Source organism: Acipenser ruthenus, chromosome 6, assembly GCF_902713425.1.
Source record: "Acipenser ruthenus chromosome 6, fAciRut3.2 maternal haplotype, whole genome shotgun sequence".
Lineage (NCBI taxonomy): Eukaryota > Metazoa > Chordata > Actinopteri > Acipenseriformes > Acipenseridae > Acipenser > Acipenser ruthenus.
In genome coordinates this window covers 15079142-15103563 of record NC_081194.1, presented here as the reverse complement: position 1 = coordinate 15103563, position 24422 = coordinate 15079142, and the positions used below count along the sequence as shown (strand labels likewise).

The 24422-nt window shown below is 40.1% G+C and overlaps 1 protein-coding gene across 1 annotated transcript in view; it reads left to right on the top strand.

Annotated features, from left to right (window-relative positions):
- Nucleotides 1-2572: 2572 nt before the first annotated feature.
- Nucleotides 2573-24422, top strand: part of LOC117410672 (son of sevenless homolog 1-like) — a 61046-nt gene continuing 39196 nt past the window's right edge. Inside the window, exon 1 of the mRNA XM_034017394.3 lies at nt 2573-3516. Coding sequence (XP_033873285.2) covers nt 3430-3516 — 87 coding nt within the window. The 5' untranslated portion in view covers nt 2573-3429. The remainder of the gene's footprint in view (nt 3517-24422) is intronic.

Below are 24422 nucleotides of genomic sequence, written 5' to 3'. Positions count from 1 at the left end.
TGCTTGACGTTGAAAGACGACAGTAGCTAATCTTATTTTGCGGAACCACCAATTACGAAAATGTGGGTTTGACGGAGCGTCTAAACGTGAAGGAGAGTCTTCTGGGACTTGTAGTATTAAGTAGTCCGTTTTAAAAGGATACACTTGGACTTGACAGTTGTCCCGTGGTCTCAAAACGTTACTGCATCCAGTTTTCACGTAGTGTTATTATAGAGCTGTCAATAAATGTTTCATGTATATAGGTTTAACATATACAAAGGTTAATTTATTAATATAGTCTGTCATTAACTGCATTTTCCAGCCCTTGAACCAACTAACCGTAGAGGGATAAGCTGGACGACTCAGAAACACACAAATAAAAATGAAAGTGAAAGAAAATAATGATCTTGAATTGATTTTGTTAACACTATTATATTTAATTTCTAAACAATTGTCCATAAATATTACATTTTTGTTGAGCACCTCACAGTGAACCGCAGATAATATAAATAAATAAATAAAAAACAACGATTCCATCACGTCCGTACTTTCCATCTGTACGCATGCGTGATTTCGATTGAGTTGATTTCAACTCTGACATGGGTGGGAGAGGCAGGGGTCTGGTGATTCTGGAGACTATTAGTGCAACAAAGCAATATAAGTCACACACTCTTTAGCCAGTGACCCACCTTGGATGATGTTTGAAATTTCATGACCCATATTTTTTAAAACAAATTGTCTCCCTGCAAAACCACACTACCTAAAATGACCCTATTCACACTGTCAGAAATATGTGATATTAAAAGGACAAGAAGAATAGAACTTATAAATATGAATAAGTAGATGGGTTTATACCTTCATTGAGAGACATGCATTTTGTTCACTGCTACTGAAGTTAATGCTGAGACTGGTGACACATGCTACAGCTGGGACTGGTAAGACTGGTGCTGACACTGCTGGAACTGGTGCTAAGACTAATAGGTATGATGCCACAATTAAAACCACTGATTTAGAAGGCTTTACTTTAAATATAGAGTTTGCCAATCCTCCTATAGCCTGATCTATCAAAACACTGTAACACTTCCTTCTGGGACACTTCCTTGTCTCTGGACACATAGCAGGGCAAGGCCATTCAGTCTATTTTCACCCATACTGCTGCGAGACCACTCATATCGAAACGATGCACTCAGTTAAACTCTTTCTACGTCATGAACCACAATATTAACCCAGATATGCCTGATTTTATTTTGCAATTCCATATGAAGATGACAGTAAATAGTGAGTCGGCCTGTGCGCTAAATACACATGGTCGCCAAACAGTGATTTATGGCTAGAATTACACGTACCTCCAATTCTTCATGGCATCGGGGCCATCGCACAGAAATACAGTACATGAAAAGTACTAAAAACTACAGCTATGAATCGTTATATCAGGGGAGGGGGAAGGCGGTGCCATTGCGCAGGAAAAACATTGATTTATCAAAACAATATTAAAATAAGAAGAAATAAAATCACTAAACATTCTTACTTAGAGTTGGCTTCTTCTGAAAGAAGCGTTATGGATTGGTTTCTTCATTTAATCTTTGAGTACGGTATGTACAGTACCAAACCATCCACTAAATAATATACTGGACTACCCGCTGCTCCAGGGGCCGGTTGCACTATCGAGAACAAAAAAAATGGATCATAAGGCGTTGTAAGCGGGTCTGGATCAGGATCCACTGATCCGTAATCTTGATCCAATTTTGGAGCTGCACGCGACGTAACTAGGGAAACTGACCAATGAGAAGCGATCACGTCTGTGTGGCGCGAAGTTTCAATACACCGGCTGTCGAAGAAAACACAAGAGTGCAGAAAGTTATGCCGAATGCCTTTGGATCATTTTTATGTTGGCTTTAATAAAAACGTTTAGCAATGTTAATTATTATAGTTTTATCTTGAGGTTAATGTTTGTTTTTTTTATATTGTAAACATTTTAAATGCCACACATAATCATGCTGAGATGGGAAGTACATGGTAAGGTGATAAATATGGACTATTTTGTATTATTTATAGTAACTTTGCTGACTAGAAAGCGAATACGAGTGTTTCCAAAGAGATTCTCAAATACTCTTTTAATCTTTTAATTTGGTGTATTCAAAGACATGTACTTAAAAGTTTTAAGAATTAAGCCAATACTGTTTGGTATTCTATCCTAAACCAGCAGTTTGTCAGTCCCAAACTGTTGATACATAAATTATATATTAAATAAACGGGACAAAAAGGAATGTGGTAATCAGAATATTCTTCCTTTTGTTGCAACTGTGGTACCATTCAGTTGAGTGAAAATTGTAATGGGGTACTTGAACTGAAAACTAGACAGACGGGTACAGTTTCAATAAAGGGTTGAAAACTCCCGCGCTTATAAATTAAAATAAAAATAAACTTGATGTATAATGTAATGTAAGGGCCCCGTGTATCTTAATGTCCCAGCCTCACGTCTTGCAGTTAGTTGGTGGTGGAGCTATTTCCTGAGCACGGGTTGTCTGCCAGCCGATAGTTTGTCATCTTCTGAGATACATTGCTTCGGTCTGATTTCCCTGTGCCCTTTCAACCCCAGTTTCATTCCGTATATGGGGGAGGTTGGATGAGCTCGGGTTTTGGCAACGCAGAAGGCACAGTGCGCATGCTCCTTCCAGCTATAACTGCATCCGAGCCATAACACTCGCCAGAATTGAACATTTTTGGCTAAAGAGTCACAAATCAAAAAAGCACAATCCGAGGAATCAGATTGTCAAAACAACAGAGCAGGTGACACCCCTTAAACAATGAAAACCCTAATATTCAGTTTGTGGAGAATAAGAAGGTGAGCCTGCCTTCCTTTGCAGTGAAGATTCGGTGAAAATGGGCGATTATGTATAGAAGAGGGTTTTTTTCCAAAAACGGGGAGTTGTGAAAAAAAAAAAAAAAAAGAATTATTTTGAAAAAATCGTCGTATTGCATCGGTTTGGTGGTGAAATCATACCAACACAACCCGGATGTTTTAACCAGCTGATGAGGAAACAAGCAGTTTGGAAGAGATAATTGTGTTATTTTTTTTCCCAAATCCAAGCAATGTCCTGAAATTAAAAGCCAGGCTGTACACTGACCGAACATACAGTACAGCAGGAGTAACCGGCGATCACCGTCTTCTAACTTTTTCTTATCTTTTTATGTATCGTGGAATAACTATTTGAGCCGCCGGGGTTATTGACTACAGTACCTCAACACTGTATATTTGTATGAATTATTTTTGGGGGAAGGACTTACATGTCAATGGTCCGCCTTTCGCAACAGAAGTGCATCGCTTCCACCCTGTTTTGATGTGAGAAGCGGCGGAGATACAGCTGAATAACTCTGGCTGTCTCTCTCTCTCTGTGTATGTATGTATGTGTGTGGTGTGTGTGTGCGTGTGTATAAATAACTGGAGCCATGCAGACTCCACAGCTACAGTACGACTTCTTCAGCGAAGAGAACGCACACAAGTGGCGGGGACTGCTGGTACCGTCCCTCAACAAGGTAAGTCTGTGCCCCGGGGTGCATCAGACGTAGATACTGTCTTCGTACCGGCATGGTCTTGCTGCTTTTCTTTGCATAAGTCAATGACAGGTCGGCTGGAGCTATTTTAATCATTATGTTCGGTCATTCAAGTCTAGATATTAATTATATCAGTAATATACTGTAAGGAAACGGGAATGTTGATCAGTCGTTTTTATTGTAGTAACACAGTATTAGTGCTGGTGCTTGTATAGTTCTAGCACCGTTTGTTTATTTACAGACTCTTTCTCTAGACGCAGCAGCACAAAGAGGGTGGTGTTTGTTGCGTTCCGCAGCGCCTTGCCTTGTGAATCTCTCAAAACTGACACATGCAAAATTGACACTGCAAGAAGTCTCACTGTGTAAGATCAGTGAAGCTAAAATTATAACCGGGACAACTTGTGTGTTTATGGAGCTGTACCCTTTAGTGTTCAGGGAGGAACATATTCCATTGCATGGCTTCCAGCAGGCTTAATTAGACACACCAGCCAGTAGCTAATTAAGCGCCTAGTACTGTATAATGTTATGCAATGCAAGTCTTATCAAAAATAGTATTTTTCATAGAGCTATTAATTGATTCATAGTTAGGCCTAATATTCCATATTGTTCAATAGCTGAGACAAATACGTTAAGACTTCTATTGAATACTGTAGCAGTTTTATGTGAAAATATACCTTTTGCTGATTTTACTCGCCAGATACTAGCCTATTGACCTAAAATGTTGTCACATTTATTTTTTATTTTTAGGAACTACAACACAGGAGATAAATAGTTGGTTTCATTTCAGTAAAACAATACAGAGGTGAAATTGACACATTTTCTGTATATTTTGTAAAAAAAAAATTTTAAAAAAAATAAATATTTGTATTCATGATACATCTCTTTCAAACAGGACTACATGTCATTTTCTTATACAATTTTTGAAAAATCCCCAGTATACTGAACTGAGACCGCACAAGGACATCCAGTTCTGAAACAGAACACCTACAGTTGTCTTACTTCTGCAGAAAGGCAATAGAGAAAAAAAAACTACTACGACTACTTTTACTGCTACGACTACTACTACTACTAAATAATAATAATAATCACTGTGTCTGGCTTCCAGTAACCAAACATAAATTATCCTCCCACATGAATTAGCAGCAAATTCTGGTTATTTGTTTAATGAATTTTGGTGCTTATGAAATGTGCAGGATTGCCAGTATTGGAGACTCTATGTAAGAGCTGTGATACCCCAGGCAGTGGCACTGTGAGCTTCCCTAAACTGCCACAGGCCTGCCCTGGAGAAACATATGAAGTCCTTCTCCGTGAAAGAACAGGGATTGCACAAGCTGTGGCAGTGTAAGCTTCCTTGCATCACCCACCCAGCATTGCTCAAGCCTGCCCTGGAAGGACTGCCCTCTTGAGGGGGGTGAGGTAGCAGTTTGGTTTCCATCCTCGAATAAATACAGCATTTGAAGCTACATTTCTGTGAAATCTCTAAAGCTTCACCTGCATGAAGCCACTAACTCCATGTCGATTGGTATAACCAGGCCTCTTGCCTAATAAGTCAATACAAACTATGAAGTCCTTCTCCAATTAAATTGCCTTGTAGATCCACCCAATGCTCACAAGAAGTAGACTTTAATGTTGCATTATACCACATAGTCTCCTCTACATATTCATTTTTTGTGACTGCAATATCCTTAATGTATGGCAAACAGGATCGGCTGAGGAAAATACACCCTTGTTTCAACCTAATTTACATCTGTACTGGTGTTAGCAGTGTCTTGGTAACTGCAATACAGAGTAGCCAATATAACTCTCCTCTTAATATAACCTAGCCCAGATCCTGTGTTTATTTTTCTCACAAACACTGGAACCCTTTCTTCCTTCACCTGGAATTCATCTATTATTCGTCACAACCACAAATGGGACAACCACCTTCCCAGAAATATGGATGACCAAGTACTGTTTTAGTGGCCAAGGACTTTCAGGGGGAAAGTGCTGTTAACAGGTGGAACTTTGTTATACTGCAGATGAGGGGCCATGTTAATAAGCTTTTTTTGGTATTGTAGAAAAATAGCCGGAGGTGACTCTTGGTTTAATGGCCATTACATTTTTATGATGATTAGCAGGGATCCCAGGAATCCGTTTGCTCCGGGAAAAACACACATTTTGTATGTCAAAGAATTATTAGTTTTACACTTGAGGCATTTTTTGTTTTGTTTGATAACCAAATCAATACACTTATCATATATAATTGTCAACACAGACAATTTTCCTTAATTTATGTAAACATACTTGTTCAATAAAACTGCTTCTGATGTACAGAGGTCAAAGTTGAACGAGGCACACTGTCACATTTATGTTGAAATGTATCTGCAGTTTACTTCAGTATTCAGTGCGTTGTTACTACTGAACAAGTTATTTAAAGATGCCAAAAAGGATCGGGTTAATGAGTTTGGCAGTACTGTCCAGATGACAAAGACTAACATGGAGATAAATGAATATGAATATGAAACTATCTGTAGTTTATTATTACTACTACAAAGAAGTGTAGGTAATGTTTAAAGTAAAATGGTAAGTTTGTTTTATGTTATTGATTGATGGCACTGGTGAGCATGTAACTTCCTTAGAATTTAAAAGTGTACAAGTAAATACTTTCTGTTAACTGTTATTCAATAGTACTCTTTTAGCCTTTTATTTTAATTGTACAATAACACAGATTTTTTTTTTTCTTTTTTCTTTGAGAATTTTGTTTTTTTATTGCGGGAAAACTAGGATCCCTGATGATTAGGCATGTGCAAGCCTGCTGTATTGTGAACTGCCAGTTAGAGATAATAACCAAGGCTTTAAAAAACATTTTCATCCAGTAACTCGTAACAATTTTCTTTAAAGTTCACCCTTGTCTGAGAAAGATTAACCTTTTTTATCTGTTTTCAATATCGCATATTTTCCACACGATGACCTAACTGTAAATTTTTTTTAAGGGGAGAAAAAGAAGAAACAATTAGTTTTCATGCTTCTCAAACTGTTTTGGCAATGAGTCCTTTCTTTACCAATTTCCCCTTTCAGATAGCTATAACCGGCCCCATCTGCTGCTGTTCTAAATATTTAGAGTGCCTTCCCTTATAAGAACCTATTGCTCCACTTGTTTGTCTCCTACAGAGTTTTGTCTCGTGAACAAAGACATATTCTTCCTTACTGGTAAGATAAATCAAAACAGGAAAATAGAAACCGTTACAAAATTCAGTTCGCCAACTGCTAGGACCAACATTACCGGGGAGTCTGAAACCATCTCCCCAGTAATGTTGTTGAAGCTGACACCCTGGGATCCTTCAAGAAGCTGCTTGATGAGATTCTGTGATCAATAAGCTACTAACAACCAAACGAGCAAGATGGGCCGACTGGCCTCCTCCCGTTTGTAACCTTTCTTATGTTCTTATCCTGATACCTCTAGTGACTTCAGTAAAGAATAGTGTATCTGAAATGGACGAAACTGAGTGGCATGCTTTAGTAATTTTGTCTGGTTTTATTGTTTTACAAAAATATTTTCTTTTCTACATGCTGTATAATTTCTTAATGCACATTCCTAGCTACTATGCCTCATTGTATTAACCGCACAATTCAAGTAATAAGAGGTAACCCCTACATGTATATAATATAGCTAGTTTTTATATTTTCTGTTCAATATAGCACTGATACCTCCATATCCTAATACTGTTCAGTAGTTAGCACTCAGTATTTCAAGGCTGACTGGTATAGTTTTTATAGAAATCAGTCCTGCTATTCTAAATTATTAAAATATAAACGTTTTCTTTCAATTCTGTAAAAATAATGGATGCAACAGTTTACCACAGTAAATTTGCATGGTATTTTTGCAGTTTTCTCATTGTTGTTATTTGCCTTTACCATGGTTTTAAAAAGCTAGCATATGCTTTACCATGCTTTATTACACTTTGATATGCTTTTATTGTGGGGAAACTGCCTCAAGACAGAGTTTAGTAGTACATCATATATGACTGTACCCCAGTCTTTGCAATATTAGGACATCCTATATTTTCTCATATTGTATTATTTAGTACTGAGATGTTAAGGGTTAAGAGTGGTTTGGGAGTAGAAGGTTCTGCAAACTTTAAAGTTGGCCTTCCTGGTTTCTTGTTCTGAAAACAAGCAACTGGTTTGAGCTTTCTATAAACCTAAAGATCTGAAAAACAGTGTTTTTAACTATTTTTATAGTTCTTCTGGGCTACCATTTTCATTATTTTTCAATACAGTTAAAACATGATTGTGCATTTTGACAATTTGTGTGAAAAAAAGGAGAATAGCCCCCTTAATCACTTTACGGTACATATATGTGCTAATGTATGTACCTGTACAGCATTAAAAACAATCACGAAAAATAGAAACTGACAGCTAAGAAGTAGCAATCATCAGCTGTCTCTCAGCAATGAAATGGAAGGTGGTGTGCTGTGTTATATTGTCATTTCGACGCTTAATTGAAAGGGGGGCATTTCTGTAACAACCCTCTTCCATCTGCTGCACAGCACATTTTTGTTATATATGTGAAACCTGGAGCAAAAAATCTAGCCATTTCTGAAGGAGTGAATTTTGAATGGACAGAGAATCTCAACCATGTGTGGTATTATAAAATATATTATAAGTGTTGCGTTGTCTCACACGATTATAGTTACATCTTTGAAAAAATGCTCTGAGGAGACGTCCAATTTGAGATGAAGAGGTTGAAGCCAAAGTGTGTAGTATTGTCTTTCTGATTTAAGATGGTACTTTCCACTTTCACCACTCCTGGCATTTAGGGCCTCCTGCTTCCTTGACATGCAGTCTAGCCTGTGGAGAACCCGGATGCAGTTGAAACTGTCGTAGTGAACATATCTGGTTCTTTTGAAACAACAACGTCCTTCTGTAGATGGTGTAACCAGTCAAGACGGAGCATTTTAAGAAATCACCTATCCTTTCTGATGAGAAACATGAGTTGCGATGAGTTGGTTACATCAACAGGAACATTAGGGTATCCTAACCTCATACAGGGGCCAGTCAAGGTTTTTGATAACTTGCTTTTGCTTGAAGGCGATGACATACAGGAACCTGAAATTCTTTTTATTGGAAAACTGACTGAATAGTGAAAACATTGCAATGCCAATTTTATATAGCACCTTTAATCAAACTATCAGTCATCCAGCTGTTCTACATTACCATTTGTGTTGAAAGCAGATGAGTGAGATCCTTACTTTTAGAAATATACAAATCCTGTTACTGTAAATGTCTGAGACATCTGGCTCTCCTTTATAATAGTTTCATTGGGATAAGAACTTGAATTGCATCAAAAGGCCTTTGGTTTTGCATTAGTTCTGTTATTGGCTTCTCTGTAGGGCTGTGCAGGTGTGTGTCTGAATGTACCGTAGCTTGAGATTAACCTTAGAAATATTGCGTACATATTTGTAACTGTTTTCTAAGCCTTATTTATGATATTATGTGCCTATAATGAAGAGGGGAGGAAATGGTCTGTAACAAAAAACTAGGCCCTCCGGTTTACAGTAGTATCTTTTGCTGAGTTACTGGAAATTCCATTACTTCTGTAATGTCTGGCTCTGATGTAACATGTAATGCAGCTTCAATTGTCTTTGTGCACACATTAGCAAACATGGCAAACTTTCTGTTTGCCCAGTCAAATGTGTACAGCATTAGTAGAAAACTAGCAGCAGGGCTCCCACAGCGGAATAATATGAATAAGGAGATTAATTGTAATTGAAATGGAAAAGTCAGCTCTTATCTTGGACTGTGTTGGTACTCGCTGGTGAATTAAATATGTGGAAGTGTAGCAGGGCGCTAGTCAGCCCTGCTGATTACAAGTGTATTTGTTTATTTTTAGAACGGGGTTCTTCCCTCCGCCCCTGTGCTGTGTTATTTTGTATTTGTTTTGTATTATTTTTATTATTATTGTTATTGTTGTTTGTTATTTATTATTATACGACGGTGAACCGCCGTGTTATTTTATTTATTTGTCGGCGTAGCCGTGTTTTGTTTTATATTTTGTTTAGCGTGGATGGTTAGTCCCATCCACAGTTTAAAAAAAAAAAAACTTGTGCAGAAGGTGAACCGTCTCCCGAATTAATTACAGGATTAATTTTGTTGCTAATTGGGAGATGGTTCACCTTAATAAAAGCCTGCAGCTCTCGGCACTCTGGGTGGGTGTTTGGAGCGAGAGGAGAGAACGAGAGGAGAGAAAGAAAAAAGATAACGGATCAGTGAAGGCTGTTGCCCAGCCTGACCGTATTGATTTTGTGTTCGAGATTTGTTTCTGTTTATCTGTTTTATTTTGCTCTGTGAGCAGTGTTTTTCTGTTTAAACTTTTTATTTTCTTTTTGATTTATTTAATTAAAACGGTGCAAGCCTTTAAACTGCAGTACTGCCTGGTGTGTTTTTAGTTCCTGCTTCTGCCGTGACGTCAGACCATCGTCCACCCTGTCACAGGAAGTCTTTGTCTTTGTTTCACTTTGGACTGCGCCACTTGATTTGCTATGAAAGTGAAATGGTTTTACTGCAGGTTGTCTGATACAGGGATTCATGTATTGCATTTACTGCTGCTGTTCTTGGCTGCATTGGTGCAATTGCTTTTGCACTCTGATTTTTTTGGTTGCTAATGGGACACAACATTTGGGGGGAGAGGGGGAGCTTTACAATTAGGTCATTCATATGAATGTTATTAAACTATTGGACAGGGATTAATTGAAACCATTATTTGCCGACCGAGGACGGGAGCTTCCAGGGGGCGGCGCTCAATTGGCTGAGTGCCGCCCGGGGGGAGGGAGGCTTAGGTCGGCCACGGTGTCCTCGGCTCACCTCGCACCAGTGACCCCTGTAGTCTAGCCGGGCGCCTGCGGGCTTGCCTGTAAGCTGCCCGAGAGCTGCGTTGTCCTCCAAAGCTGTAGCTCTTGGGTGGCTGCATGATGAGTCCGCAGTGTGAAAAAAAGCTGTCGGCTGACGGCACATGCTTCGGAGGACAGCGTGTGTTCGTCTTCACGCTCCCGAGTCAGCGCAGGGGTGGTAGCGATGAGCTGAGCCTAAAAATAATTGGCAATTTCCAAATTGGGGAAAAAATAATTGGCAACGACTAAATTTTATAAAAAATAAAAAAAAATGCCTGTCTAAGTATGTACTGTATAGGTACCCAAAAGCAGGGATGGAAATAAGACTCCCATTGCATAGCAGTTTGATACATTCCTGGTTTTGCTATGAGTTGAATAAGACACACTTGAGGTGAGGTTGTCATCTATACACTGGGGCTAATCAAGCTCATGGTAAAACCTGGAATGGGTGAAACTGCTGTGCAATAGTAGTCTTATTTGCATCTCTGCAAAAATATTGATCCTCTCCTATCTTTTTGATGCAAAATGTTCCAATTCAAGGTAATATTATTACCATGGGTACAGTATGTGACCTGTATGAAAACACTTTTAGTTTTTAATTATGCTAAGAACTATTGTGAAAAACATCTGAATTGGAAATTACAAAATTAAAAAAAATGAATGTCAAAGAATCTTTTGGAAGCAAATTTGTATAAACTATTTTATTTTTTGTTATGCTTCATTTTATTATTTAAAACATTTAAATATATTTTGTAAAAAATAAATAAATAAATAGATACATTTGCAAACTGAAAAGAGTAATATTTTTTATTTTGCATCGTAGTTTCAGATTCCGATGTTTTACACAATAGTGGTGATAAGTTTTATTAGGTAGATCTCGTACTTCCAAAGTGATACTGAAGTAATACAGTTTTGTGTATTGGAGCATTTTGCATTGAAAATATGAAGGGGTTTCAATATATTTGGAAACCACTGTATGTTTAAAGTACTGTATACCACCATTGAGTGTTTTATAGTTCCATGTCCAGCACTATGTTGTACATATGATTTTTTTTGTTCAAGTTTTTTTGGGAATATGTTAATATATGGACTATTTTTTATAATTACATTTTTAACACTGTAATATCTCTAGACAGACACTGTCCAACACTAAAGTCCTGAATATTCCAAATCAATGTTCTGCACTCCATACAGTAGTCCTGATTACCGTAAATCTGCAACAACTTGGAGTTTACATACAGAGAGGCAGGCTAGAGACACTGTTCCATCTGCAGTAATTGTTCAAAAAGACAATCACAGTTGAACTTTGTTTAGCTTTATGAAATTATTGACAAAATATATATTTTCTAAATGTATTATAATAATAATTAAACAAGTGTGCTGTAATTTGATTTTCAGTAGCAGAAAGGTGAAAAAGAAAAGACAGATCCTTTGTTATGTCTGAGTGACACTTCTCCGTGGTCCGTACACCAAGATTATGTACAGGAAGCTTTTATAATTTTGTCTAGTTTAAATAATAAATGCTGATCCATTTAGCAAAAAAACAGTTACAACAATCAACACATGTGCTATGAAGTAGCAAAAGCGAGATTCTTTGTCTCAAGGTCAATTTGTGAGAGCATTGGCTTCAGCCTTGGATGACCTTAAGTAAGATATGGAAATTAATCGAATCTGATTGTCAAAGGAAAAAGCAGAATTCATAATAACTCCTAAATGCTTCACATTCGATACTGGAACAAGGCAGCAACATGGTTTATCTATGTGGCTCCCTAGAATTTGGACCACTGGAACTGGAATGACCCCCAAAAAAATACAGTACATCTCGTATGCATATCCAAGTACATCTAGACCCTGATTACAGATAATGGTAGCTATGTAGAAACAAAATGTGTTCCAAAAATATTGAAGAGCAACACTCCTTACTGCAGTTTCCTGACGTTCTACAAGCTAGGCCTAAATTCAGTCGATGAAAACATTGAGAAAATTAAAGGCCTGGTGAAAATGTGTGTCAGGGCAGCCTCTGCATGTGTGCCATGAAGGAGCAGCAGCAGCAGGAGGAGGCTGTGCCTTGAACTGCTGACAACATGAAGGATTCCTGGCATTCCTTTCCAGTGAAGCGGCTGGCAGCACTCTCACTGAAACTTAACAGTTTAGAAGCCTGGTTTCCTGGTTAGCCCTCCCCTGGGAGGTCTTCGGTGAAACGGGATGTTAATGTTTACACACCTGAAGGTAGAGAAAGACTGTAAAATGAGATGTGTGGGATGAGCTGACAAACGCTGGAAATACCACAGCGGTGGTGCATCAACCACAAATATGCGAGGAATGGCACTGAATGCCTTTGGGTCAGTATAGCCAGTATCCTCTGATGTGCCTGTTCTGGAAGGTACTGGTGGGATTCAGGCTTGTGCCAATGGAGCTTTGGTTGTATTTTAGGTTTCACAGGAAGTTAAAACTATGCCAAAAAGCCCGGGAGTGGGGAAACTTGACAACCATATGACAGGAGCCTTTTTATTGGAAACAATCTCATATAGATGAGTGGCACATCAACACGTATTGATATAGGCTTGAAGTCCAGTACACAAAATGGTGTCAAATTTCACTTTTTTTTTGTTTTACAGCTTAGAAGTTTCATTTAAAGCGGTTGTTTAAAAAATGTCGTTGGTTTATTTAGTATTTGAAGTTTTGTGAAGCCTTTTATTATTCAAGAAATAAAAAGTCATTTTTCTTTTTACTATCATGGTTGCCCTGGTTACCACACCGCCCAACATAGAAATAGACTTCCCCCGAGGAAGCATCATGAGCTATAGAGCTACTGTTGTGTTAATGGTAAAGTCTCTTGGGATTAAGACCAATTATAAGTGTACAACACGTCCTGTTGCAATCGCAAATAAAATATGTCAAGTCTGTGTCATGTGGTGTCTTAGGTTTATGCATGAAACAGCACAATTTGAGATTTAGTAGTGCCTTCATGTAGGTACAGCTAGATTCTGAGAGTCATGTCCCATTAAGAGGTGCTGTCAATTCAAGGGGTAGATGTACTAAAGTGTTGCGCCTGTTGCGGAAGAAACACACAGTACTGCGAAGTGAAATGTGAATTGCGCTGTTGCGCAGTTTAATAAATGAACAAAATAAAAGGTTTAAACAAAAACATCACACGGCACTTGAGGCCAAAATAAAATAGACAAAAACGATCAGACGAAATGAAACCGACACTAACAAACAAACGGTGGACTAACACTAAACAAGTATCGTGCGAGTCCTCTTTCACGAGTATCATTTGTTATTGTTTTAATTATTTATTATTTTAATCTCCTCTCCACACCCGTTCTCCACTCACGAACACACAACTCGGAGTGAGTGAAACATGCATCTATATATATACTGTTGTCCCGGGATTCAATTAATACTAATTAATTATTCACTTGAATCTCAGCACGTGAACTCATTTGTGCAATCCCGTGCTCACATACTATTGCATACTTTAAATGCAAGTGAAGTCTTTGTGCAATCCCCGTGCCTAAATACAGCTATATATTTTAAATCACTCGTGTTACACAGACCCATTTATATCCTGTGCAGCAATATCTATAGATCAATATTAACACTCCACACGCCACACCTAACACATAAATACGCACAGGGGCGAGCACTTTGCCACAGGGCCACACTATAGAATCTAATGGGATTAAACTTCCTTTCATTTATTTATATATATATATATATGCTCCCTTGAGAAAGATATGTACAACATATCGAAACGTTGGGCAGCTGGCTATTTGAGCTAAAATATATATATACAGTACTGTGCAAAAGTTTTAGGCAGGTGTGAAAAAATGCTGTAAAGTAAGAATGCTTTCAAAAATAGACATGTTAATAGATTATATTTATCAATTAACTAAATGCAAAGTGAGTGAACAGAAGAAAAATCTAAATCAAATCCATATTTGGTGTGACCACCCTTTGCCTTCAAAACAGCATAAATTCTATTCTATTTTTGCATAATTCAGCATAATTCATGTCTATTTTTGAAAGCATTCTTACTTTACAGCATTTTTTCACACCTGCCTAAAACTTTTGCACAGTAATGTGTGTGTGTGTGTGTGTGTGTGTGTATATATATATATATAATATATATATATATATATATATATATATATATATATATATATATATATATATATATATATATATATATATATATATATATAAACAGTATTTAAAATGTTATTTTGATTCTTGCACCCTCGCATGTATAGACGTTATCCTACAGGCACACTTTGCTGCAGCAAACCACAACTCAGCTCCTGCTATTTATATGAACAATGTCGCAGGACTCTCGCAGTGTATAATGCTAGAGATCTCGCTAAGAAGATGCAACAAATATTTCAATTAGTATATTGTGGCTCTTTTCATTAACATATTTTCTCTTGGTACATACGACAAAATGTATAGGCTACTTTGCGAATTGTCGCAACGAAAATGCAAACCGCGGTATGTTTGCGCTGCGTCTGGCCCATCTTAGTACATCTACCCCTAAGTGTTTCACTGCCAATTTGTTTAATACTCTCAGATCAATGATACTGGACGTACTCTTTGATATAGTGTCTTCACATTTGGTAATTAGCTGTATTCTGTAACTCTCGGTTATCTTCCATCTTTGGTATTCTCAAATAACAAAAATGAAATGATTGGTGGCCACATTTGGTTTATCAAATTTCAGAAACTGCTAACGATACATACTTTTAAACTGAATCGTCTGCTTTACAACCACTTACACCACATATCCATGTTACTTTACAAACCATTAGACCAGTGATATTATCCCATAACTGTACATTATGCCACCAGGGATGCTTGGTTAATGTTCTACTGTATGACTGAGTTTATCAAAACCTACCCACATTTCAAAGGATACCAAACACAGATTGGTTGTGCTACACTATGTGGTATGTATATGACTTGAGTGGTAATTGTGTGGCTCACTGTGCCAAAGGCAATAATGACAAAATTGCTATTTCATTTCATGCTTTCCTATCTCATTATGTCTCTGCGTGTTCTTGGCTTTACAGGCCTGCACTGGCTGTTGATCTCTGAGAAGTGAATTCCAGGCATATCTTTGGGTTAGTCTAGCAGGCTTTATGCAGGCCACCACCCAAACGCTGTTTTTGGCTACAGAAGCGAGCGAGGCTGCATAATCCTGGATGACCATCGGAGAGTTTCTGGACCACAAAAAGTGTGACTGTGTCTATTCCAAAGCCATTCTGCCTAATGAGGCGGTGAAAGCTTAATATTGGCTAAGGTAGCATCACACCTCCAAGAAATATTTTGCCCTTTTGTTCGCCTAGAAGTAGCACCCCCTCTCCAAAATACCTGAGCTCCTTCCCACAGCATACTGTAGTTCTTTACACCCTGCAGGGTTAAGTAAAGGCATGAACCATCATAATGTCTGTGATCTTCATAATCCCATCGCCCCCACAGAGTGGACCATCCTCTGTTTCCAAACAGCCTCCTACATTAGGCGACTGTTCTCCCTTCTTGCCAGCCCCGCTATAGAAATTGACAAACACAACTCTTGAACAACAGTGTTTTTTGTTTTTTTTTTAATCTGGGGTGAGGTTTGCCCCTCATTCTTTTTAGTACAGGTGCTTTTGGCTGGAAATTCAAATGATACCCTGATAACAGAGATCTAGTTGAGGCAGTTTGCCTTATGCACTCTGTCATGTATAGTTTTGCATGCAGTATATCTCTAGAATCTAATGTCCAGTTATGATGAAACTTGATAAGGACCTCTTTAGCTCATATTATTGAATGTGATTTCCTCTTGGGGTGCATGGAGGTTGTCTCTTTCCAATGCTTGTCTGTATCTATTTATTCATATCTAGAGAGCTGCTTATTCAGTTATTCTAAAACATTTAGTTGGACATTCTTTAGCACTTTAGTTATTGAGAGCATCATACAGTAATGTGGTGGTTTGTCTATCTGTATATAAAACTAGCACCAGTGGATATCTATCATGGTTATGTTACTGATAGCTTGTAATACAGCCATGATAGGGGTTGTACAGTATGTTCCAAGGCTATGGTAGTTGAATTTCATAACCTGACCTAACTCAGAATATTAATAGAGAGAGGAGATGGTGGTGAGATACATTATAGTTTACATCCTTTTTTTCTACAGATTCTTACAGTGCAGCACAGCTTGGTTTCCCCACTGACTTACCAAAGTGCAGGCTGTTCTGTTCCTGGAACTGACCTGTCATGTGAACTTTGGTTAGCGTTGTGCTCTTTGGAAGGGAGTGAAGCCTGCTGGGGAGGGGATGGGAAGGGGGTGAGGAGGGGGTGAGGAGGGGATGGGGAGGGGATGGGGGCCATGGTGGTGTAAACAGCAGCTGGAGTTGAAAAGGTGTCTGGCCTGCAGCTGGTCTGGACCAGTAGTTTGAAGAGTTTGCTATTCTTAGACTATGCTGGAGCTCACTTCTCCTGCACCTAAAGGGCTTTGAGAACCGTAAATCATTTCAAATAAATAAATAAAATACTAAATCACATCATCTTGTTGTCTTGTGAGAGCATCCATATCTTAAACTACAGGCTCACAGCCAAAATCCAAACCGCCATCTGTGATTTTCTTTATTTGTTTGTATTTGCCTTCAGAAAATAGAATGAGAATTCTTTAACAGGGCTTTGTGGATATTCATGTGCAGCTTCCATGGCTATCTGTATGGTTGGTTGTGTTTTTTTTTTTTTTTTTTTTTTTTTTTTGAGGAATGGGTTTTAAGGAATAAAGATGAGACTAATTATGGATGAATATTATCTGCGACAGGGATATCGTGGAGTTGTCTATGTCCTGTACTGTACTCTACACATGCTGTATGTTTTGTGAGACTTGCCCAAATTTACATGGACATTTTCTAAGAAGTTTAATATACAGCGCATGCTTTGGTTGCAGGCTAGGTACTATGGTAACACTTAATTGGCTGAGTTATTGAAGGCATTATCTCAGTGTTCGAGGTCACCTACATATCAAACTGGATGCATTTTAAAACTGAAATGTAAAGCAATTTATGCCACCCAAAGAGAAATGACTTGTTAAAGAAGAAGTTGAAATTTAAAGTGAACAGTTTTTTATATTAATATCTTCGACTAGGAAACTGTTAGTTATTCAAACGGTACAAATATGTCAGCTCACATTTGTCAGCTGTTTCCACCTGGCATTTTACCATAGCGGTCATTACAGTGCAAATACCAAAACATACAAAGGTCTTGATAGAAGAAATGCTAAAATCGGCCAGTGGTAATGATAAAGGACACATGCAAGCACAATTATATTTTGCTTGATTTGCAAGATTTGCATGTTCTGTATAAAGGTTGTCTAGTTTGTCCACCTGAAGTCCCAAAGTTGAACAACTGGAACAGTAATAAATGGATAATGTTACTGACGACTGTTACGGTAACCAAAATATATCGCTTGCATTTATATAGTGTTTAAAAAAATGAGCATCACTGTACTGTACAGAGTAAGGCACATAAACTGTGGTGCATTGTGATGTTCCATAGAGCTTCAGAAGCAAGCCTATTGGAATTAAAGTTGATTTTGTAAAGGGTGTTTTATTCAAATATAAAACCAGTAAATCATTTGGGAAATGACAAGCCAAATATTTGTGGAGCGCTGCATGCTGAAAATAATAAGAGTACCTTTCCAAAACTTAAAAGTAAAATTGTGCCTGCAGCTTTTCTGTTTCGTCACCCACTATGGCCTTGGAATGGAATAAACAAGAGATTGGAGTGCAAGAGAGACCCTTGCTGTAGAAGACGTTATCTTCATATATGGAATCCCTGGATACAGTAAACCGCCCCTTTCACATTATATTCTTAAAGGAGAATGCGAGAACCTAGAGAATGATTTATTATTTACCTTGTTTGGTCATGTAATGACAGAAAAGTGGACTACTCTTTATGACTAAGCATAGCAAAGATAACTTGACAGATGAGGCTCAAAGCTTTTAATAGCAACTATACCCTTGTAAAAATTTACCACAGTATTTTTGCGAGCTATTTTTTGCAGTTTTACCATGCTTTTCCTAGTTAGGCCTATATGATGCATTTACCATAGTTTACCCTGGTTTGCCATACCTTGCTATTCTTTACAATGCTTACCTGTGTTTTACCATGCTTTCACTGTGCTAAAGTACACCTTGAGTACAGCTTTTACTATGTGAAGCTTTTATAAAGTTATGCATTTGTGGCCACATCTCTACTCATACTGTATCATAGTACTTCCATTTTTAGCTTTCTTGAGAACTGCTTGTTGAATTGTATTGAATATTAGTATATAACGTTACAGTTGTAGGTCAAGGTTACCTAGTTTTCATGCTTCTGATATCTTATTGGCTGATGGCTACATCTTGGGATATCTGACTGATGAAACTATAACCCCTTTCACACTGGCGTGCTCTACTCGGATCAGGACCCGGTGTCATACGGGTCAGCTACGCGATTTCACACTGCTTTTGGTCAAATGTTTGTTCATCCCTGCTGCAATCTGGCTCATGGTGTGTCTCAAGCAACAAAAATATGGCTAAACAGAAACATTCCTTGCGGTAGTGAAACCTTCACGTAGGCATGGCTGTTTGTTATTTCGTCGGCTTATGAACGGCCGACATTATTATTATTATTATTATTATTATTTATTATTATTTATTTCTTAGCAGACGCCCTTACCCAGGGCGACTTAAAGTTGTATACAAAAAATACATATCAAGAATTACAGCTCAATTAAGAGCAAGATACAAAATACAACGACTTCAGTCCTAGTAAGAGCAAATACAAAACCCAGTACAATTTGATATTGGGGCAGTTCAAGAGCAGATAAGTGTTGATAGTTACATCAGTGTTAGATACGAATGCAAGTGAAATACAAAATACTACAGATTGGGTTAAGTGCAGGAATAAATACAGTAAAATAGGGAGCAGATAAGTGTAAGTTAAAGGCAGAGTGCTATATTGTCCAGAAGGGAAGGGTTGAGTTTTACAGGTGTTGTCTGAAGATCTGTGTCTTGAGGAGACGCCAAAAAGTGGTCAGGGACTGGGCAGTCCTGACATCCATAGGAAGGTCATTCCACCACTGCGGGCGAGGGTGGAGAAGGAGCGGGCTCTGGAGGCAGGGGAGCGTAGAGGAGGTACAGCCAGTCTTCTAGTGCAGGCGGAGCAGAGTCGGGTGGGGGTGTAGGGAGAGATGAAGTAGCTGGGAGCAGTGGAGTAGTGTGGGAGAAGCGAGGCAGAGAGAACACCAGGCAAGCAGTGGAGTTCTGGATGAACTGGAGTGTACTGGCAGCGGATACAGGGAGGCCGGCCAGGAGGGAGTTGCAGTAGTCTAGGCGGGAGAGTACCAGGGCCTGGATGAGGAGTTGTGTGGAGTAGTTGGTGAGGAAGGGTCGGATTCGAGATGTGCTGGGAGTAGGAGAGGCAGGGGTCCAGGGTTACTCCAAGGTTCTTGGCTGAGGAGGAGGGAGAGATCATGGTAGGTTCCAGAGGAATTGAAATAGTGAGATCAGGGGGGGGGGCGGGGGGGCGGGGGGGGGGGGGGGGGGGGAGGTCAGATTTAGAGAGGTTGAGTTTGAGGTGAGGTGATGCGAGTGCATCCAGGAGGAGATAGGATGCAAGACTGATCCTTGGCGGGGGGGGGGGGGGGGGGAACTGCTGTTGACAGAGGGTGAGGTGTGGATGTTGAGCTGTGCCAGGTTACCTGGTAGTAGAGGTAGGAGGAGAACCAGGCCAGAGTAGTGCCGGAGATTCCCAGGTCAACGAGAGAGGATAGTAGAATAGAGTGATCGACAGTGTCAAAGGCAGCAGAGAGATCGAGGAGAGAGAGGAGAGCGAGGCAGCACGGGCAGAGTTTTAGAGAGGGTCGAGCAGAGAGTGGTTAGACAAGAAAGCAGAGAGCTGTCGGTGTACTGCCCGCTCAAGGGTTTTAGAGAGGAAAGGTAAGAGGGAGACAGGACGGTAGTTCTGGAGGGAGGTGGGGTCGAGGGTAGGTTTTTTGAGGAGGGGGGGTGATAGAGGCTTGTTTTGCAGACAGAAGGAAAGAGGCCAGAGAGGAGAGAGGTGTTGAGAAGGGAGGAGATGAAGGGGAGTAGAGCAGGAGCAGCAGCTTGAAAGAGGTGAGGGGGGGGGTCCAGGGTGCACGTGGTGGGTTTGTGGCCCTGGAGGAGGGAGGAGAGTCTGAGAGGGGAGAGAAGGAGGAGAAGGTGGGTTAGTTAGTAGGGGAGAACAGAGGGTGTTGGGCTTGGAGGGGGTAGGGGGGATGGAGAGGTGCTGAAGAGTTTGTGGATATCAGAGATTTTAGTGGAGAAGAAAGAGGCAAAGTCTTTAGAGGAGTAGGGTAGGGTTGAGGAGGGAGGAGAAGGTAGAGAATAGTTTCCGACAGTTGTTAGTGGAGGATTGGATAATAGATTGGAAACAGGAGCGTTTAACGGAGGAGAGGAGGGAGCGGTAGAGGTCTAGGGCAGCAGGGAGTTTGGTTCTCTTCCATTTCTTTTCAGCAGAGCTCAGTTTGGTTCTTGCAGAGCACAGGCGAGGGGAGGGGCGGGTAGGTCGGGAGGTGAGGGGAGTCGAGGGTGGAGGTAGCAGAGTACAGAGTTGGGAGAAGGAGTCGATAGGAGGGAGGTGAGAGAGAGTGCTGGAGGCAAGGACAGAGGGGGAGAGAGAGTGGAGGTTACAACAGGAGGTGACAGTGGGGGTAGGTGGAGTAGGGAGAGATGAAATAGTCATCAGAGAGGTCCAGAGGCGTGACAGAGAGGGTGGAGGGGCAGTAGGCCCTGGAGAAGGTGAGGTCCAGTTAACGGCCAGCTTTGTGGGTAGGAGGGGATGGAGAGAGAGAGAGAAGGAAGTTGAAGGAGTGAAGGAGAGGAAGGAATCCGGCAGAGTGGGTGGTGTTGGAGAGATGGATTTTGAAATCACCTAACAGGACAGTTGGGGTAGACAGAGAGGGCAGGGAAGAGAAGGAGATAGTCAAGTTCATCGAGAAAGTGAGTGAGAGGTCCAGGGGGACGGTACAGTACAATTAGCAGTTGACAGGGAGAGGTTAGTTGGACAGTGTGAAATTCAAAGGTGTTAAAAGTGAGTGAGGAGAGGTCAGAGGGGACAGAAAAGAGTAAGGAGGGAGAGAGGAGAAGACCAGTCCCACCTCCCTGCCTAGTGAGATGCGGCGTATGGGACAGGACATGGAGAGAGGACAGGGCAGCAGGAGTTACATTTTTATCAGGAGAGAGCCAGGTTTCAGTGAAAGCACGGAAATCGAGAGAGATCGAGGTGGGTCGCTGGGACCCGGGTCAACCCGGGTATGACCCAGGTACGTGGTTTCACACTACGCAGGATTGTGACCCAGGTAGCCAGAACCCAGGTCGGGATCCGGGTAGGAGTGCCAGTGTGAAAGGGGCTGATTTGTAATTTGTAGTAAAAAAAAATCATCAATCAACATAAAATACAAAATACAATTCCTAAAATCTGTTTTAAGTCACTCTATGATTTTTGCATGGATTTTGTTTTACCTCGCTTTGCATTGAATTTCCAGGTTAACCTGTCCAGATTCTTTGAATTTGGATGCTTTATCTGCTTGGTCAGACTTGTGAGTCTGTGAGTGAGGAAGAAGACCAGGTTCTTGTGCAGAAGAATCCCCTGAATGTAAATTAGAATTAGATGTATTATAGTTCTGTGGATGGTATTAAGCTTTTTAGGATGGGGCAAAACTAGCTGTCAGCATAAACCTAAAGGAGAATCATTCATAATGTATGGTGGCTATTAATCCTTTGAGTGAATTAATGTTTTCCTTAATATTATAACCATATTTTAATATGGGGGGGGGGGGGGGGGCTTATAAAAACTGTTTTACATTGACTGCAATGGATTGTTTAGCTTACCCACTATTAACCCCCCGAATTGTAAATATTGCTTGCAGTTGGGGCTACTGTAGTGCTCCCAAGTGTGAGAGAGTATAACTGAGAAACCAAAAAACACTAAAACACCACATCTGTCACCCACTTGATGTCTGGCTAACTCCTCCTTAGTCACATTGTCATGTGTTTTATTTTATTTTTTTAATACTGAAACCTGAAAGCTACTAACTACTCATGTTAAAGATATGTGGGCCTTTTAACATACCAAATATATAAACTAATTCAAAATAATACGAGTTTCAGACATTAGTCTTTTGAACAGCCTCCTTTCCCTATGTGTTTTGTGATTTAGGGGTTCTACTGTATTTAGATACACTCGATCTGTTTGCAAGGTACCTTATCCCCTTGTTAATTAATTACCCCAGCAATGTTCATAGCGGGGAAAAAAAATAAAGTTGCTAGCTGAAAAGTATTCATGACCAAATTCAACAAGGGTCAAGTGGGGTAATGGACACGTCCTGAATATTTCACATTTAGATAACTACAGTGTTTGGTTAAATTACACTAATTCAGATAATTAAGGGGTACCTCTACTGGTTTGTGGAACCTGGCTGGTTGACCGTCTCACAGAAGCAGTGGTACCCCAACTTTTTATTAGTCTGGTGCCTCCTTCCCTGATTCCACCAGATACTGTTGCTGTGGTAACTAGCATTTTGTACTGACCAGAAGTGAGGCCTACTGCTTGTTCATTCCTGCTCCGCTGCAGCAGGAATGCCTGATATGCAGCCGTTATCTGCGGTGCTGCTAAACACTCCTGCGGGGTCATGTGAGTGAGTGAATGTACTCTAGAAGAGAGCCATTTTGCTGATAAAGCACTCCCCAAATGTTTATGATGCTGCAGCTTGGCTCCTGAGTACCTGCCAAGTGTAACAGAGATACTTAAAATAAAGAGAGAGCGAGTGTGTGCGCACGCGTGTGTTTTTGCAAAGTCATGCTCCATCTGAGGGAACTTGGCTGCATTTGAGTTCAATTTGTTTTTTTTCTGTGCAGCTATTCCGAGAACGGTTAAGTTGTATCTTCTATTTAGAAATATGCAGTGCTGGATTTTGTAGCAGTATGCTGGGAGGCTTGGTGACTTAGCAAAAGAAAATTAACTTTAGCCTTTTACCTGATGGTTTTCAGTACTGTAGTTCTCCAAGCTGGTGGTTGATGAGAGCTGCAGTGGACAGCTCAAGGAGAGTATAGGATGGCTCTGTCTGAGACCTGAGGCTCTTGGTGGGTGGTTTTCCTCCAGTTCCTGGCACTTGGCAGTATTCCAGTATGCCAATGATGAACTTGGGCATAAACATTAAACTGGGCCCCCCTGCCCCAATTTCTTTTCTGCTTTTATGAACATGCTCCGGGAAGATCTCTGGTTAGCGAGGAAGGGGGATGAAATAAAAAAAAAAAGAAACACATAGGTGTTTTTAATGTACTTTTTATAGCATTAATATGGCAGTTTGCATAGTAAAGTAGACAATTCAAAAGAACCTTAACCTGTACAGAAATCATTAAGACATTCAATAAAGTCACTTTCAAAGGTCAAACAAAGTTCTATGTCAGCAGAAATCAGTAATGGGTATGCCCACCATTGGCATCAATGATGGCCTGACATCTCCTACCCTTGGATCGAATCAGAGCCTGGATAACATGTTGGGGTATGGCAACCCACTCTTGCTGAAGTGCCTGGAAAAATCCTTGTAACGTCTATGGCTCGGGGTGATGTCGTCGCACACGGCGATCAAGCTCGTCCCACAAATGCTCAATAGGGTTCAGATCTGGTGATCGAGACGGCCAGGGAACCACTTGAACATTGTTCTGAGTGAGGAAAGCTGTGGTGGCCCAGGCTGTGTATTGTCATGCTGGAAAATGACTTTACGGTGGTTCGTGAATGGGATCTCATGAGGCTGTATGATCTCATGACAATAGCGCTGAGCTGTCAGGTTGCCTTGAACATGTACAAGGTTTGTTCTGCCACTGTCTGAGATTGCCGCCCACGCCATGACACTCCCACCACCAAATCCGTCAACCTGTCGCACACAGTTGGCTGCAAAACATTCATGACGTCACCTGTATACCCGGGCTCTTCC